Genomic DNA, 18737 nt, shown 5'->3' with positions numbered 1-18737 from the left:
GAAATACCGTATCGGTATCTACCACAATGTTACATGCATATCCTCTGACCCATTCCAAGACTATCTTACAGAAATACTTGCACATGTGTACAAAGATTACACACAGGCTGTCTACTACGGCATTATTTGTGTGTTTTTCAATATACACTTTTTTATTGATTTCAGAGAGCAAGGGAGAGGGAGAGAAAGATAGAAACACAATGATGAGAGAGAATCATTGATTGGTGCCTCCTGCATGTCCCCCACGGGGGATTGAGCCCGTAACTTGGGCATGTGCCCTGACTGGGAATCAAACTATGACCTCCTGGTTCATAGGTCAACGCTCAACCACTGAGCAACACTTGCCGAGCTACAGCATTGTTTTTAATGGGGAAAAACTTTAAACAATCTATATGTTAGGAATGCCATAAACCAATTAAAAAGGAGGGAAAGAGTCTCTGACATATTAAAAAGAAGGAAAAGCAAATTATATCTGTCCATATATAGAGATGTATATAATCCCATATATATGTCATCCCACTTATGTAAATAAAAAAAGATCTTTGGATATATATTTTTTATAAAAGCATAGAAAGGTCTGAAATTCCAGAAGATTAACAGTGGTTACTTCTAAAAAGTTAAGTGGGCTGGAGTGGCTTTCACTTTTTACTCTATATACATCATACTGTTGAAATGTTTTACAGCAAGATTATACAACTTTGTATTTCTAAAAATAACTTAAAATATTTAAATGCCCTAGAAATTAACTAATAAAAACAGACAGAACAAACTTAGGCTTTAGACTCTGTTAATTCTTAGACTGATGTTGTTTATTTCTGAGAATGAAATTGAAGTCAGATGCTTATGGATCCTCACAACTTGAGATAACCCTGTGGACTCCAGGGAGAAAAAGGTTATAGGGAGAAAATAACACATTGCAAAGATTTTTATAAAGGGGGGGGAGGGGTCACTTGTGGCCATTTGTGCTCCTTCTTTGTAACACCTCAAAGAGGGAAAAAATGAGAAAAAGAGGTAAGCTGTGGGCACATCCCTGCTGGAAGGTTCTTGCTGTGCCTGGTTCTGATGGAGGGAAGTCCTTGGAAGGCATTTTCACAAGGTGCCCTGCTCTGAGTCAGCACATTACTGAGCAGGCCTAGGTCCACAGAGAGGAAATGTGCAGTGACTAACCCCACCACCACTCTGGGCCTTACTGTAATCAAAAGGATGTTGGCTCAGGAGGGTGGGAGTAATGAAAACAGTCTGGAGACTTGGCCTTTCTGCAGAATGTGGGGAAGTTAATGAAGCAACAGGCTGAGCACTGACAAACATGGAGGGCAGGAACGCCGCTTCCGGCGGAAAGAGCCTCATTGTCCTGTCGCCTTGACTCTTCCTTGCTTCTCACACAGAGGGGGCCACAGCCAGCGAGTACAAAGCTCTGATGACTGAGCTCAAGATCCTGACCCACATTGGCCACCACCTGAATGTAGTCAACCTGCTGGGAGCCTGTACCAAGCAAGGAGGTAAATGAGACGGGATAGGGCTGCTCCATGTCTGGCTCACATGCTAGAAGCAGACTTCTCCAACATACAGCTTCTTCTCCCCACCCCTGTTCCTCCTCACCTCCTAGAAAATGGCCTTTCAAAAGGTCCAGAGGAATCAGTTTTTCCATTTATAAAAGGGGAGGGGGCGTCCCATCCTAGAAATGCCTTCCCTGTGCAGTTAATTTAAAGGTTCCGAAGGGAAAGACAGCGAAGCACTAACCTTCCCATAGGGGAGGATAGAAAGGTCTTCGGGAACACTCATTCGTTCAGGTGAAGCTTCAAAGGAATGTGCAACCTCTGCACTGAGCCCAGCTCTGGTCACCTCCTCCAAAGTCACCTTCAAAACTGACCAGGGCTGATCAGAGAACCCCTTTCACCTGTGCCTCTGAGCTCGGTGCAGCGGCCTCAGGGCGGACGCCCCTCCTGCGGGCAAGGACTGCAGGCTCCTCCTCATGGTGGGTGACATACAACCTGTGGCAGCAGCTTCCCGTTCCGTCCCGGAGGGCAGAGGAGGTGCTGTCAGGCCTTCTAACATGCCCACCCCTGACAGAGACAGAGCACCCCTCTGCTGAGCAGGCGGCCTCAGTGCGCCTGGAAGGCTAGGGAGCCTGCGCCCTGGGGCTCAAGGAACCCACGCAGCTGCGCTCCCAGCACGCGGAACTGCTCCAGGATCACCCTGCTGTCACCCGGAACCGGAACCGGAACCGGAACCGGAAGCTGCTCTTCGCAGCAGGTCTCAGGCCTGCCGGGGCTATGGGGGACGCAGTGGGGAGCGCAGGTGCCAGAGGAGGCGGACACAGCCTTCGGGGCACCACTTGGAGACCGAGTTGCACTGGGGTGTGTTTTTCTTACCAACCCTCTTGCTTCTGTTTAACCAGGAATCGGCAAACCATGGGGCCAGCCTGTGAGATTAATTTGGCCGTTTTAAATAGTTGAGGGGAAAAACTCAAAAGAACAATACTTTGTGAGAATTATATGAAATTCAAATTTATATGTTCATGAGGTTTTATTGCAGCACCGTCACTCATTTGGTTGTATTGTCATCTATAGCTGCTTTCACACTACAAGGGCTGCACTGAGCTGTATGGCCTACAAAGCCTAAAATATTTGCTGTCTGGTCCTTTACAAAAAAGTTTGCCGACCCCTGCTTTAGCCCTTCGGACAAGCCTGGAGGCAAAGGCTGTGCAGACACCCCACCTGGCTGGGAAGAGACAGTCCAGACAGAACCGGTCTATTTTCTGCACTGGAAGGGAGGACCTGCTTGATAATCCTGGGGTTACTGTGACAATATCTTGAGGCCCCTCTACTCACTAGGGTGTGGCTAACAAACAAGGTGGCAGCAAGTTCCAGGGAGAGCCCTGGCATAGGCCCCTCCGCTCCTCAAAGTTCTTTCTCTTTTTTGTTTTTTCTACTTCTCCCCACTCCCAACTCCCAATTGTCTCCTATTCCTTTTGAATTTTTTAATTGAAAAAACTTTCTCACCCAAAATTGCATCCCTAGACCCCACTAATATAAAGACAAGCTGGTTCGGGGCTTCTCAGGCCAGCAGCTGGCTGACCTGCTTGGTGTGGCTGAGCATGTGTTGTTTTGGCTGCAGGGCCTCTGATGGTGATCGTTGAATATTGCAAATATGGAAATCTGTCCAACTATCTCAAGAGCAAACGAGACTTATTCTTTCTCAACAAGGTAAGGAATTTAGGGGTTGGACATTCTTAAAGATAGCAATGACTTTCCATTTAGGCTGTTGCCCCATAAAGCAAGAGAAACCTATATATTTCCATTAGACTAACATCTGGGTTTCCCTCCTTTTTAAAAATTTTCTTACGGTCTTTTTGCAGACAGCACAGAGAATATTTGATCCTAGTGTATGGAGCAATAAATAAGGATTAAATTTGCTAGCCGTCTATCTAAACACCTATCAAATCATCTTGATAACTTTATCTCTCTCTCTTTCTCCCTCTCCCTCTCTCTCCCCAGATAAGCACAGACACACACACATCACTTAGTCACTTGTTTGATAAAGATAGCAAGTGTAATTGTCTCTGTTTATTAGAGAAATTAGATTAGAGAAATCAGCTGAGTGACTTTACAGTAAACAATAGACCAGTGATGGAGTCCGAGAAATCATTTTCTTTCCTTCCCACTCTCCTTACTCCCACTTCTTCACACCCTCACCACCTGTCACCCCTACATATGCACTGAACCAGCCTTATCCACTAAAATAAGGCTATGTAATAAAAGAAGCACATGGGTCCAAGTTCTAAAGGCAAATCAAGATTAAAAGAGGTTATTGAATGTAGGGAAAAAGACTTGAATAAAACTTTGCCAGTGTGACCCATCCCACCAACGCAGTGTCCTTCTCTGGTCTGGAGAAGCTCAGCAGACAATGATTCAATATTATTAATTGGTCATTATCAATGTTGGTGAGGAATCCATGTAGTATGGTGGGTTAAGCACTCGGACTCTGCATCCAGACTGCCTGTGTTTAAATCCTGTTTCTATCACTCATGAGATCTTGGACCTTGAGCAAGTTACTCAGTCTCTTTAAATTTAAGTTTCTCATTTATTAAATAAAAGTAATAATAGAACCCAACTCATTGTTCAGAGAATTACATACAGATAAACATTCAATGAATGTTAACTATCATCATCGTCATTGACCCACTGAAATAGAGTAGGTGAGTCCAACTGAATGCCACTGATCTGTATGATCTATATAATAGATTAAGTGTCCAAAACCCATGAGTGGTGCCTATCCTGTCACATGGGCAAGAGTGGTCACGCGGCACACAAATAAAAACCACTGGACAACTAGCCCAGTCTCTCATCTCTTAAATTTTGATCCAACCAAAGACACACATGCTCTACCAGATGGGCAGGCTATATGCAAGGACATATTTTCCCCAATTTTAAACCATGTCCTTCCATCATTAGAACCTGTAAGCTGAATGAGATCTTTGTGATCAGCTATTATACACCCTCACAGTACAGATGTGCTCAGTGATTGACTTAAGGACACACACCTACCAAGAGATGAAAGAAAGAACCCAGCTCTCTTGTCTCCCCTTCCAATGATTCTCTCTGCACTACACTGGATAAGGAGGGGGAGAAAACGTAAGAAGTGGAAAGTGGTGCCCTGAGCTGAGGGCAGTGCAAACCAGTCCTGAAATCCTGGACTGGCTTCAGGAAGAACTAAGCCAGCAGAATACCCCAGGGATCAGGGCAGGATGGAACATTTGGATTTGTGCGTCCTTTGTTTTGAAGAGTTTGCTTCCTTCTCTGGCTATATTTAATGATTCACCTCCCTGTTGGTGGAGCCTAGTATTACATGGAAAACACATGGCTATATTTCATATCTGGAACCTAACTCAATATAAAGAGAAGGCGAAGAAAAACCCAAACGGCTAAATAGAAATGGGATATTTCATTTTCCAAATAAGTTCACTGCTTTCTGACAGAGTCCCAAAAGTTCAGTAAATCATCCTTTATTTAACAGAAGTAGTTACCAATAAGCAAAGCTGAAAATACCATTGACTGAGAGTCAGAAAGCAGATGAGGGAGCTTGAGTTACGGTTCTTGGGAGGCAGGCCCCAGGCTGAGACTTCTGGGAAAGTCGGGAAGAAGGCTGCCCAGAGAGCGTGGCCGTGGCCCTGCGCCCCGAATGGGCCTGTTGAGCACTTTTCTCCCTCACACCCCTGCCACCACTCTTCCCTGCTGCCTTCTGTCCTGGAGAGGGTCTTGTAATCAATAAAATTCCAGTCCCCAACTGAGCAGAATCAAATCTAACTGCCTCAGGGAGATACTCTTTACCAGCTTTCAGGTAGGTCACCAGAGTGGCAGTGGCTGTTCACTCAGAGGCCTGCCTCCTGTCCTGCAGCACAGGAGGGTCTCTTTTCAGGGGCAGCAGCCTCCTGCCCTCTACACTTTTAGAATTTGAAACTCTCTCCTCTGCCCTCTGCTTGCTCCCACTGCGCCCTCTAGTGGAGGCATCACTCCCATTTTGTGACATTTCTAGGAAAAGCCAAGGAAGAGCAGGAAGCCTGGCCAATCCCAGCACTGCCACAGTGTGCTGGCAGCTCAGGGACAGCACTGAACCCCAGGCCCCCTTGGCCTGGTTTCAGTGTTGCCATCCAGCAGAATTGAGCCTAGTTACCTGGTCCCGTCATGAGGCCACTGGGAGTGCTAAGGTTTTATTGTCACAGTTAGTTGAATTACTAAATGTGATACAAATCTTTTCTGGTTCCACATAAACACCCAAACCCACAACTCGTTTTTCTATGAGTCAGAACATGATAGGATGATAGAGCCTTTCAGATGAGGAAAATGAAACCCAGAAAAATAAGGTGATTTGCCCAAGATCACATCACTAATGGAAGAGCTAGACTACACACCAGGGTTTGGATGCCCTGTCCAGAATGAAAGGCCTTTTCTACCCCTGTTAGGTCTTACTGTATCTTTGTTTGCATTGGAAGAAAAAAAATGTTCATGTTCCCTCCTTTCCTGAGGAAACCAGAGAAATCGGTACTGCAGTCCTCTCTTATTACTCCTCGTAGGGATTACAAAGTGAAGCCCCAAGTCCTCTGGGGATGCTTTTCCGCCATTCATGCCGTCTTTCATAAGCTGGCACATGGGGTGGGAAAAGTGCTTAAAGGCACAAACTGAAGATGGCCAAGCCTGAGTTCAAGCTTTGCCATTTACTAGCTGCATGTGACTTTGATTACTTGACTTCTCTAAACCTATTTCTTTATGTATAAGCAGTAACTACTTCGTGGAATTGTTGGAAAGATTAAATGAGAAAATATACCTAAGTTTTTTTAAGATTCTGGATCACACAGGGTAAGCTCTCAGTGAGTTCCAGCTGAAGTTACTACTCCTTTATCGTACCCAGGATGCTGGCTCGAAGCCCACCAACAGCAGCATAGACTCCACAGCCCCAGGAGTAGCCAGGTGCCTTGCTGCTAATTTGCTATCTATTTTGTGGAAATGACATTCTCTCAACTCGGGCAATTGCCAACTTGAGGTACTATCTTCTCCATTTCGGTTCCGGAGCTCCTTCATCTGTGTCCTTCTTGGTCTGTTCAAAGGATGCAGCATTACACATGGAGCCTAAGAAAGAAAAAATGGAGCCAGATGTGGAGCAAGGCAAGAAACGAAGACTAGACAGTGTCACCAGCAGCGAGAGCTTCGCGAGCTCCGGCTTCCAGGAAGATAAAAGTCTGAGTGATGTGGAGGAAGAGGAGGGTAGGTATTAATTCCTTCCTGTCCTACAGTCTGAGATATTTTTACAACATACTGTGCATCTCTGAAATTTTTTTCTTATTTATCACCCTAATAAACATCCGTGGGAGACTAGAAGGGTAATGTCCTGAGGAGATAAGATTTGAATAAGATTATTTACAGAGTTACTAATTTTGACAGGGAACTCTGTACAATTGTCTCTCCTCAAGCCTTTTTGTCTTAACGGGTCATCCCACACCCCCCACCCCCACCCCCATGCTTGGGAAAATGGGCTTGAGGCTTGGAAAAATCTCTGATATTCGTACTGAAACTCAAATGCTCTTGAAAATGAACTCTGATCCACTTATTGGTTTGTTTTATGTTTTACTAACATTGATCCAATAAACTGGGATTTGGCATAATAACAAGCGTCATTACAAACAGCTACGGTTTTAATGCTTTCCAGATTCTGACGATTTCTACAAGCAGCCCATAACTATGGAAGATCTGATTTCTTACAGTTTTCAAGTGGCCAGAGGCATGGAGTTTTTGTCTTCAAGAAAGGTCAGCCTTGCTCTTTACTGTTGCTCTTCGTTGCCAGGGCTGGACATGTGGACACTGACATTGGACAAACACCCGTGTTGGCTATAAATCCACTTTTCCTAGTATTTGCTTATACTTATGTCCTTAAATATAGAGTAAATATCATGACCGATGCCTGAATTTGTCCTGCTAGGAGCGAGGAGTTTTGAGAACACCAAGTCTTAATACCAGGGGGTAGAACTGAACTCTAGGGGAAAATTTGACCGGACAGACCTGGTCCCCATTCTTCACATTGCCCTCCACATATCTGCAGCCCTGGCCAGAGCCCAGAACACTCCATTCCCAGGAGGGTTCTGTTAGTCCAGCTGTGGGGCCCTCCCGGGAACTGTAGCTGGAGGACCAAAGTTTGGGGGGAAGTTTTGCTCCCTGGGAGAATTTGATTGCAGCTTCATCAAAGAGGGTGCTGTGCTGCAAAACAGTAGCAAAGCAGATGCAGGCCCTGCCTTGTGTTTGGGGCCTCCGGGGGCCTCTATTTGTAAAGAGGTGCTTCACGTTTATGGTAACTCCATGTGCACTGGGGGTTGCTTCCGTTGTGTAACAGATCCTCAAATTAAGAAGAATAATGACACTGAGAAGCCACAGGAAATTAGTCAGTTAGACTAAGGAAATGCATTGATTATGCAACTGTTTTATTATAGTGCATTCATCGGGACCTGGCAGCACGAAACATTCTGTTATCTGAGAACAACGTGGTGAAGATTTGCGATTTTGGCCTTGCCCGGGATATTTATAAGAACCCCGATTATGTGAGAAAAGGAGATGTAAGTCAGTTTGATGTTTCTTGGACTCGTTTATACACTATCATTTTTAAACACAGACCAATGCCCTTGGTAAATATTTACACTTCCTCGACAGTGGTCCCCTGAAAACCATCGTGTGCTCTCTGTGGAGACAAGACGGCTGTGTCCCAGAGAGCCCTTGTGTGGGGTGGCCCTAGTCTGAACGGCCGCTCACCGGGTTCTGTTCTTCCCTCACTTCCGGCGTGGTACCTGTCCTCTGGGCAGTGCTGCCTGAGATGGCTAACCTGAGAAGTGTTTAGCCGGGCTCTGGGCACCTCCCTTTGACTCCTGTGGGAGTTTTTGGAATCACTGGAAAGAACAGCCTGGACTCTTTCCCTCAAATAAACCCAGATGATTGACTCAGCAGGTGTATATATCTCAGGAAAGGGTGGGGAGGTATTGGTATTATCTTGTTATTGAGGAAGCTGCCCCCCGCCTCACCCCGCCTTCCATGCATACCATTCACCTGTGGCTCACACTGGCTCTTCTCTGCTTGTTTGTGGACACAGTGTTATGTTTCACTTTTGTGGGTGACCTCCTGTGTCCTCTCTTCTCAGCCTGCACCCTGAGCGCTTAAGCCTGTGTCTGGGCCCTGCCAATTACTCTACAGTGGTGGTTCTCAGACTTCAGTGTGCTCACAAATCGCCTGAAGGGCTTATTAAACTACAGTTAGCTGGGCCCCACCCCCAGAAATTCTCACTTAGAAAGTCTTGTGTGGAGCCTGAGAATTTGCCTTTCTAACAAGTTTCTAGATGCTGCTGACACAGCTGGTCCCAGGACTTTACTTTGAGAGCCACCGCTCCAGTCTCTTTTTATTAAAAAAAAACAAAACAAAACAAAAAAACAAAAAAAATTTTCTGGAGCCCTGACTTGCAGAGATGGCATCTATCTATGTATCTGTCTGTCCTCTTCTGTTCATCTGTATCTCTTTCAGCCTCTCCCTGCTCCTCCCCCTTGCATTTTTCTCTTTGTCTCTCCGTTGTCCCATACTTCGTTCCCATCCATCTAAGGCGGCAAGGCCTAACTCACCAGGATTCCTGTTACCAAGAAGAGAACAAAAATGTGTCTGGACACCTGAAAACCAGCCATATGGTCTCCCAGATACTGTCTATCACCTTCTTTCCTTCCTGTGTCTTTGCCCACTACCGCCATTTAATGACTTTTAAAATTCTGTCTTTTTACATAAGAATGCTGTTCAAAATCCTCCTTCTGAAGAAAAATTTCTGGAAATTATGGATTTTTCAGGATGTCTTCCAATTCAGATCACCCTTTTCCAGGTCCCTGTGGAGTGCAGGGTTTGGGGGGAGACTGATTTCTTACAGTCATGGAGTTAAGACGTGCTGGGCACATAGGAGAGGCTTACTAAACAGTAATTATCTTCATGGGAATCACATAGCCCACCGCTCTCTTTTAGTACAACTGCATGTTATAAGCGTTTTCTCCGTGTTAGGAAACCATAACTGCTCTAGGAAATGATTTCTGGGCCAAGTGTTATCTGGGAAGTGACCCTATGGGCACTTGGGTTGAATGTGCTTTGTTTGCATGTCCTTCTGCTCAAGGCCCCCTTGCCCTTTTCTAGACGCGACTTCCCCTGAAATGGATGGCTCCTGAATCTATCTTTGACAAAATCTACAGCACCAAGAGCGACGTGTGGTCTTATGGAGTACTGCTATGGGAAATCTTCTCCTTAGGTAAATTTGGGGGAAGGAAGAGATCAAATAGACAAGAACCAAATGTCTGCTGAGTGTCCTTTGGGTAGATACAACCTTTAGGTCAGCTTTTAAAAGAACCTAAAACCCTCACAGAGCGTGGGTCCGTGCAGAATCTCAGGTGAGGAGTGGTGCATGCGTGTGTACCCTTCAAAGTAAGGATGCTTTACATAGACACAAACAAGGTCAGACCAGTACAGATCTGAAGTCGGGTTTACATTCAACCAGTCTGGCTACTCTTTTCTTTGTCCTTTTCCCCCTTCTCCTAATTCCTCAAGTACACTGATTCCTACTGCCCTTTCCTCCTCCCTCCCTGCATCATGCCTCCTTCAGAGTTTCCTAGGAAAGGCCCCAGCCAGCACAAGCCAACCAGTGTTAGGAGCAGGAGGCCTGGATAGTGCAGCTAATGTAAACACAGCTAGTCCCGGACAGTGGTTTATGCAGGATGAAAGACGGGGACATTGGATGTAGTTATTCTGCTTCCAGAAACATCCACTATGGGTGGCTAGAAGCCTTGTTCAAGGCCCCGAGCACACAGATGTGCACAGAGTCCACATCTGCTTGCAGACACACAATGATGCTCTGAAGCCTCCCAAATGTGGGGTCTAGCCAAGAGTCTTTTGGACTTTGCCAAAAATTTGCCTTTTAGAACAAATAAAAGTCACCCAGTAACATCCCTGGTTTCCTGTAATGTGTGGAAATCATTCCCCTGCTTTCGATGACAGGCACCTGTTGCTTCCAGTCTTTGAAAGCAGCTTGGCGGCCACATGGCCCCACAGTGACAGTGCCAGCACTGCACACCTCCCAGCTGCTTCCTACCAGCAGTAATCACTAGAAAGTACAGACAAACACATGCTGAGATAGACTAGGTTCGAGGTCTGGAACAGAGCAGACTAGAGGCCTGGCTCACTACTACCCCTAGCCAAGAATTCCCCTAAAAGGAAAGGTTACGTGGGCATCCTGAACAGCAAAACTCACAAAAGGCAAAGTCTAGGCCCTCTGGGACCCTCTGGTGCACAGACTCCTGCCTACAGGCCACCCCTACATTCAGCTCCTCCTGGAGCTCAAGGCCCCTCTCCCTCAGTCCTAGCACAGCAACTAGTGCCCCGTTCTGTGAGAAGTTTACAGGAAAGTAGTGAATTAAAATCACCCTCACTGAGGTGTGGGTAATCCACAAGTGACCTTGGCCTTTTAAAATGAAGTTTATTAACGCAAGGAATGAGTCTAATGACTGATTTCCTTAGAGTTCCTTTTGGGGAGAGAGAAGGGACCCTTCAGATGACACTCTCTCTCCTGAGCAAACAGACAGGAGTAGCCACAGGAATGACCTGGGGTATCAGACACCCAGCACCACGGGACCAGCCAGGCAAGCGTGTGTCACCAGCAGGCATTTGCTGAGCTTCAGTGTGGGTTGTACTGTGTGTGGAGATCCATTGCAGTCACTGTGAATTTATTACTAAACCATCACTTTCAAGGGAGGAAAAGGACCCCCTTATAGTCTTTTGTACCCTGAAGCCATAATGTGCCCTGTGTTTCCCATTGTCTCACGCAGGTGGGTCTCCGTACCCAGGAGTGCAGATGGACGAGGACTTCTGCAGCCGCCTGAAGGAAGGCATGAGGATGAGGGCTCCTGAGTATGCAACTCCTGAAATGTGAGCCCTGGGCCTCCTCCATACCCCTGACAGCTCTCGTGCCAGCAGGACACCTCAGAAAGGGGACGTTTGTTGAGTTTTAGCATCCCAGTCCTGCCTAGCCTCAGTCGGGTCCAAGTGTGCTGGAGTATCTTCCAGAAGTGAGGCACCTGACCTTGAGCCACCCTTACCTATTTCCTCTCCTGACCACTGGCGTGGCTTTGCAAGGCCTCTGGCTGGGAACTGAAGTTAGAAACTCAATTCTAGGTATGAATCCAGGCAAAACTAACAGACCACCCAGGAACTAAATGTAAGACCTTGTCCTCACTCACAAAGTGGAAGCCAAATAAGTAAGCAGCCACAGGGACAACGTGCTAGAAGCCCTATGACCAGTCCTCTGTCCTCACTAAAGACCAGTGAGGGGGTGGGTTTGGAACGCAGGGGAAGAGGTGTAGGAGAGGAAGCGGGGGATTTCCTGATGGAATCAGTCATTACACTCCACAGGAGGCAACTTGAGCAACAAGACTGCTTTAGACTCATCTTAGGAATTGGCTGCAGCTGCCTGGAGCTTCTCACGGTGGCTTCCTGCTGTGCAGCCCTGTGACTCCAGGAAGGTGACAGGCACTGTGTGGAGCTTCCTCCATTGTTTGAGGCTCGCTTGCCTTTCTTGGATGCTCTTTCTTCCTGAACAGGAATGTGATGACACTTGCAGTTTTGTGGAGCTGCTGACAAGGACTTGGGCCTCCCCAGGGCGGCACCACCTTTCCTGAACTGGCAGGCGGCCCTCCCCATCCCACCCACACAATGGGGTCCTGTCAGAAGCCCTGGGATGGCCTCTGGGGAGGAGTCCGAGGGAATGGAGGAAGTGTGGGCTTGGCCAGAGGGCAAGGTCTCTGTCTCTTTCCTTCAGGTCTGGAGACAAGGTTAGGTCAGACCCCGGGTGGAGGCGAGGAGGACAGGGGACTCGGGCCTGGGAAGGCAGAGTGTGGGGCAGCCTTACACGGTCTCCTTGTTGGAGAAAGTCCCCTTTCTGAGATCTGGGGACACATAAATTAGCCACGAGGGCTGCATTGGGGCTGTAGTGCTCAAGGCATGGAGAGTTTTTTATTACTTGTTTCCTTTTACTGGTGGAGAGGGCAAACATCAGACCTGGTTTAAAAGGAGATTATTTGGCACCTTAGGTTTTGTGTTTTCCCTGCACCATCTCCTCTGCAGTTCCTGCAACCTTAAGGAGCAGGCAGGTGATAAGTAATGAAGCTAAACCTCTAAGACAGTGGTTCTCAACCTTGGCTGCACATTAGAATCACCTGGGAATCTTTTTAAAATCCTGATTTCTGGGCCTCATCCTCCAGAAATTCTGTTTCTTTGTTACTAATGTTGTGGCCCCACCACATAACAAAGAAACAGAATTTCTGGAGGATGAGGCCCAGAAATCAGGATTTTAAAAAGATTCCCAGGTGATTCTAATGTGCAGCCAAGGTTGAGAACCACTGCTCTGAGAAGTGAAGTGATGTGTCCTCTATCAACTAAGACTCCGTGGTCGGCAAACTGCGGCTTGCGAGCCACATGCGGCTCTTGGCCCCTTGAGTGTGGCTCTTCCTAAGCCTTAGGAGTACCCTAATTAAGTTAATAACAATGTACCTACCTATATAGTTTAAGTTTAAAAAATTTGGCTCTCAAAAGAAATTTCAATCGTTGTCCTGTTAATATTTGGCTCTGTTGACTAATGAGTTTGCCGACCACTGAGCTATAATAGAGGAAACAAATCTAGAAGCCAGTCCTTTGGGCTGGTCTCCCTAGATCTCACGACCACTAAATTAGGAATACGCCCCACATGCCTTAGAAGAAAGGTTTCTCTAACATGTCCACTCATGCTCTGAGTTAAATATTTCCTTCCACTTTTCACATAATGTGAAAATCATAAGAATGAGTTCTCTATCACTAACAGTAATAGTAATAATTGCAGTCATTATTAAACAACATGTAATAGTTACTTGGTGCTTATTAAGTACCAGACACTGTCTTTGCACTTATAACATATATTCACTTTCCTAATGCTCATAACAACGCTATACAGTAGGTACTATTATAATATCCATTTTACAGATGAGAAAACCAAGGCACAGAACAGCTAAGTGATTTGCCACATGGCTAGTAAGTGAAGCAAACCCAGCCTGAGTCCAAAGTCCACACCACTGTGCTACATATCTGCAGAGTGTATTTCCAAATCTAACCCAACTTCTGGTCCAGAATAACTGTAGAGGTACAAAGTCATAGCAGCTGTGGACTAAAAACTCCCTTGGACTTTCGACTTTCCCAAACCTTCAAGTCTCCCAGGTAGCCCTGGTACCCCCCGCAGCCAGAGGAAGGATTGTTCCTTAATTCTAAGGATTTATTTCAGAAATGATGAAAAGTAAGATGCAGTTTCGTGAAGTGTTGGTTCAGAAGGACAGAATTCAACCTTAGCCATTCTGAAGCATTTGAAAGTTGCCGGGGTGAGGACGGAGTACAGCTCTCAGATCTGGGATTCTGTGACCTGAACTTGGCTTAAAGTGGCATGCACGCGAGAGCTTGGGTGATGGCTCAGACTGGAAGCTCTTCCCATAGGCCCCTTGCCCCCGGCTTATTCCAAGAAGGGCTGTTGGGTTGGGCGCAACTGGTGTCCCTTCACTTTATTAAAACCTGTTTACTTAGAGATGTAAAACTGTTCAACGCTAAGTCATTGGTTTTCTGCCCAGAGCCTGTTTAATCAGATGTCTGTCAATAAGGGAATAAGCAGTTAATTTTTTTCCTTTCCTTTGGTGTTTGCTGAGATAATTTGTATTGAATTTTAGGAAAGAGAAGTGAAAACTAGAAATCAGAAACCAAGAATCAAAATACAAAACAGCAAGAGTTGTAGGTGGTCCCTCTTGCTAGTTTCAGCACAGACAACCCAGAAGAGCCCTGCTCACTGTCACATCCCCAACAGCTGCTTGCTCAGTGTGAGGTGCTGCTGGCTGAGCAAGCGGGGCCTCTGACCCATCCTCCCTGTCTCAGGCCCCCTTTCTGTTTTCCCAGTTCAAGTCTTTCTTGCTTTGGCTTCCTTTCGTAGGTTGTCTATGGATATGTTTAATGTTCTCCCAACGGCCCCTGAGACTCTGTTTATTGCTAGAGATAAAGGAGCCTTGGACGATTGGGCCTGAACGTGGCCAGAGGGGAGCAGGCCAGCCTCTGCCACAGCCCATGCAGCATGGGGCTTTTTTCTAGTGACCACCTGTCTCTGTAGTATATATTTTTCCACCTGTCTTAGTGAGTAACACATATAAACTTACCTGAAAATGAGATTCCCATAGGACTGTGCAGACTGTCTTAGGCTACTTCAGACTTTCGGTCACTACAGGCTGGCCCAGGTTGCCTGAATGAGTGCCTTGAGCCCTTGCTCTGAGGCACTGCTGGTCAGGAACTGTTAGGGACCGTGAGAGCTGCAGCCCTGTCCTGTGCCTCCCAGAGAGCAGGGACAACAGCCCAGGGTGAGAGTTCCCTTCCTCACTCCCAGTCTCCTCTGTCTGTAATGGAGTCCCAGTGCAGTGGGACCCAACGTTGGTCCGCACACCACACTCACCAAAGGGCCTTCACAAGCTCTCAGAACCAGCTGACCCACTCTACACCCCCTGGGAGTTAGGAGAATAGGTGCAGTAGATGAAACAAAGGGTGGGAGGGAACCAGAGTCGTCATCTGAGAAGAGCCTTGACCCATAGGTTTGGACAAAAGTAGGAGAATTGGCAATTCAGACAAGTTATTTTATGAGCTCCTATCCCTTACTCAGAGACTTCAGACATCTGCTTTACTGGGTACTTTTCAGAAAACAGAAACTCAGTATCCAACTATGAGGAAAGCAGAGGATGTCTGAAGACCACATGGTGCCACCATTCCCCTGGGCACCTAGAATTTTATCCCTGGGTTAAATCAGAACCTTAGGACTTGTATACCTGGACTACACTGTTTTGTTTCTCAGAATTGTTTTTACTGAATGGCATTTTTTGCTATTAAGGCTTTGGCCAACAGTAAAAGATAGTGTCCAATGGGAGAAAATGGGGGATGTCAACAATAAAGATCTATACTAATGAAAGGGTAATATGCTAATTAGACCAGGTTGACTGGACATCTTCTGGATGTCCAACTTCCTTCCGGACAGTTAGGGGGCAACCAGGCTGGCAGGGGGGCAGTTAGGGGGCGTCTAGGCTGGCAGGGGACCAGTAGGGGGCAATCAGGCCAGCAGGCAGAGGGGTTAGGGGCAATCAGGCAGGCAGGAAGGCCAGTGGTTAGAAGCTAGCAGTCCCCTATTTCACAGGGATCGGGCCTAAACCGGCAGTTGGACATCCCCTGAGGGGTCCCGGATTGGAGAGGGTGCAGGCCAGGCTGAGGGGACTCCCCCCCCACCCCCCCGCCGCCCTACCGGGCCTCTAGTCCCCGCACGAATTTCATGCACCGGGCCTCTAGTAAATAAATAAAGAAGGCGGGCCCACAAAGTCATTATTACCTAGATGGTAATGATGTTGAGAGGCGTCTAGGAGAGCCTCCTTTCAGATTTCAGTTCTAGGAATGGCCATGTGACTTCCAAGTACCTGGTTTGTTTTGAACTGCTGGCTTATGTGCATCATGTAATTGATTGCATCTTCTTTTTTGCCAGTTACCTGGGAATCATGATATAAACTTTGCATATTAACTTTGTCTGTAGTTCCACCTTTTATTCTTTATTTTACCTACCCCCACCGACATTATTCTTTTCTTTTTTTTAACCTTCCTATACTCTTACTGTCTTTACCAGCCACTTCATATGCTTTGAAGCCAAACAGGGATATCCTTACGAGACACTTGGAGCTGTTGGTGCACCTGAAAGCACACAGCCGGGAGTGGCGAGGTCAGAGGAGCGCTGGAGGTGCTCAGGTGCTCTCTCTTCCCGGAGGCCAGTCTGACTTCCTTCAGCAAATCTTTATTGAGTGCTTATGTGCCAGGCCCTGGGCTAGGTAAAGGGTGTGGCGATGAGGTCCCTGCCCAGTTCCAAATTTCGAGCCCATTCAGATTTCGATACTACACAGTCTGAGTTCTCTCTAGTCCAGATGATCTCCTGAGAGAAGAGATTACTTACAATAAACATCTCTTGGAGAGAGCAAAGAGCCCAAAAAGAATAAATCCTTAAGGCAGTGTGTGTGCGCAGACTGCTGGCTTGTGTCCCTGCAGACACGACCAAGAGAGGAGCCCAATACCTTCATTTCTAAGATGTCAGAGGAGAAGAATTGCAGAGGAACCTGCTGACATTGAAATCCCAGAACAAGATTCAGCTTCTGTAATATTAAGACAAATGTTTTGTTTTGTTTTAAATATATTTTATTGATTTTTTTACAGAGAAGAAGGGAGAGGGATAGAGAGTTAGAAACATCAATGAGAGAGAAACATTGATCAGCTGCCTCCTGCACACCCGCTACTGGGGATGTGCCCGCAACCAAGGTACATGCCCTTGACCGGAATCGAACCTGGGACCCTTCAGTCCGTAGGCCGATGCTCTATCCACTGAGCCAAACCAGTTAGGGCAAGACAAATGTTTTCATGCCCAGAAGCCCAGCCTATATTTCTGCCTTCAGTGGTAGGAAGCCTTTGAAGTGCTGGGGACAGGGGAAATCAGCCACAGGCAAGGAACTTGTGCACAGTCCAAGGACACACTCAGGTGGACTGCCACCTTTTGGAAGTGATATGAGTCCTACACACAGGGCCTTCTCCATCAGCTTCCACCAGAACTCCGAGGACTTGGAAATGCCACATGCTTATTAAGAAGTCCAAGCCAGCCCAGCCGGTGTGGCTCAGTAGTTGAACACCAACCTATGAACCAGGAGGTCACGGTTCGATTCTTGGTCAGGGCACATGCCCAGGTTGTGGGCTTGATCCCCAGTGCAGGAGGCAGCCAATCAATGATTCTCTCTCATCATTGATGTTTCTATCTTTCTCTCCTTCCTTCCTCTCTTAAATATATTTTTAAAAAAGTCCAAGCAGCCTCTGTTACAGCCTCATAATATAACAAGTACTGCAAACTATTCACCCATTGATATTTGTGTCTATGTTAACGTTTTGCCTTTAAAAAGTCCTGCTTTTGACAGTGAGGGGAGAAGTACTGCACCTCATATCTAAGTGCAGCGAACAGTGGTTTTTCCTTTCCGCAGCTCTGCTTCTTTCCAGAACGCCCTTCCACTCTGCACTCCAAAGAACTAGGGTTGTGATGGGCTCTGGAGAGGGTTCCTTAACCTGCCTTTGAGGACATATTTTCCCCACCAGCAGGACCTGGCCCAAACAGCCATTTATGTGTTGGTGCTGCGTAACAAAATTTACAAATAAAAGCACATATCATACAAGAAGCCTAATCATCATATATATGACAACACCTTCGCTTTGGGGTGCAGCATGTGGGGCAGCTGTATCATCGCCGCTCTCTCCAATCATTGCTCTTATGCTTTCACCCAACAGCTATCAGCTCATGCTGGACTGCTGGCACAGAGACCCCAAAGAAAGGCCAAGATTCGCAGAACTTGTGGAAAAACTAGGCGATTTGCTTCAAGCCAATGTACAACAGGTAAAGCTATCTAGAATACCAGAAGCCAAATGCCTTTTTGGGTGTAAGCCAAGGGGGTGTTTTGTTCTTTTAATAGCTGTTAATAACTGAGATTAGCAGTAAAAAAAATAATAATAATTATCTTTTACAGAATTATCTTTCCAAAACACAATAAGATTATAGATATAACATAGTTGAAACTGACATAATGCTTCACAAAAATTGGTTGAAGTAGAAATTTCTACACTTACAGCTCTATCTTTGGTATTTTAGGATGGCAAAGACTATATCCCACTAAATGCCATATTGACAGGAAACAGTGGGTTCACATACTCAACTCCTGCCTTCTCTGAGGACTACTTCAAGGAAGATATTCCAGCTCCAAAGTTTAATTCAGGAAGTTCTGATAATGTCAGGTAAGACTTTTTTCTTTCCCTTACTTTATATTATAACTAGAGGCCCGGTGCACAAAAATTTGTGCACTCGAGGGGGAGGGGGGTCCCTCAGCCCGGCCTGTGCCCTCTCGCAGTCTGGGACCCCTCAGGAGATAATGACCTGCTGGCTTAGGCCTGCTCCTGGGTGGCAGAGGGCAGGCCCAATCCCTAGGTGCAGCCCCTGGTCGGGCTCAGAGCAGGGCTGATTGGGGAGTTGGGGCGCCGCCCCCTGTCATGCACAGAGCAGGGCGGATCGGGAGGTTG

General features: G+C 46.6%; 1 protein-coding gene across 1 annotated transcript in view; it reads left to right on the top strand.

The window, feature by feature from the left end:
• Positions 1-18737, top strand: part of FLT1 (fms-related tyrosine kinase 1) — a 175156-nt gene that overhangs the window by 143833 nt on the left and 12586 nt on the right. The window contains exons 17-25 of the mRNA XM_005877272.1: positions 1386-1499; positions 3118-3206; positions 6605-6761; positions 7204-7301; positions 7979-8101; positions 9699-9810; positions 11381-11480; positions 17955-18060; positions 18313-18455. Of these exons, the coding sequence (XP_005877334.1) occupies positions 1386-1499; positions 3118-3206; positions 6605-6761; positions 7204-7301; positions 7979-8101; positions 9699-9810; positions 11381-11480; positions 17955-18060; positions 18313-18455 (1042 nt within the window). The remainder of the gene's footprint in view (positions 1-1385; positions 1500-3117; positions 3207-6604; positions 6762-7203; positions 7302-7978; positions 8102-9698; positions 9811-11380; positions 11481-17954; positions 18061-18312; positions 18456-18737) is intronic.

This window comes from Myotis brandtii, unplaced genomic scaffold, assembly GCF_000412655.1.
Source record: "Myotis brandtii unplaced genomic scaffold, ASM41265v1 scaffold513, whole genome shotgun sequence".
In the NCBI taxonomy this organism is placed as follows: domain Eukaryota; kingdom Metazoa; phylum Chordata; class Mammalia; order Chiroptera; family Vespertilionidae; genus Myotis; species Myotis brandtii.
Note: the sequence above shows the minus strand (reverse complement) of the source record. Positions and strands in the feature narration are given on the sequence as shown.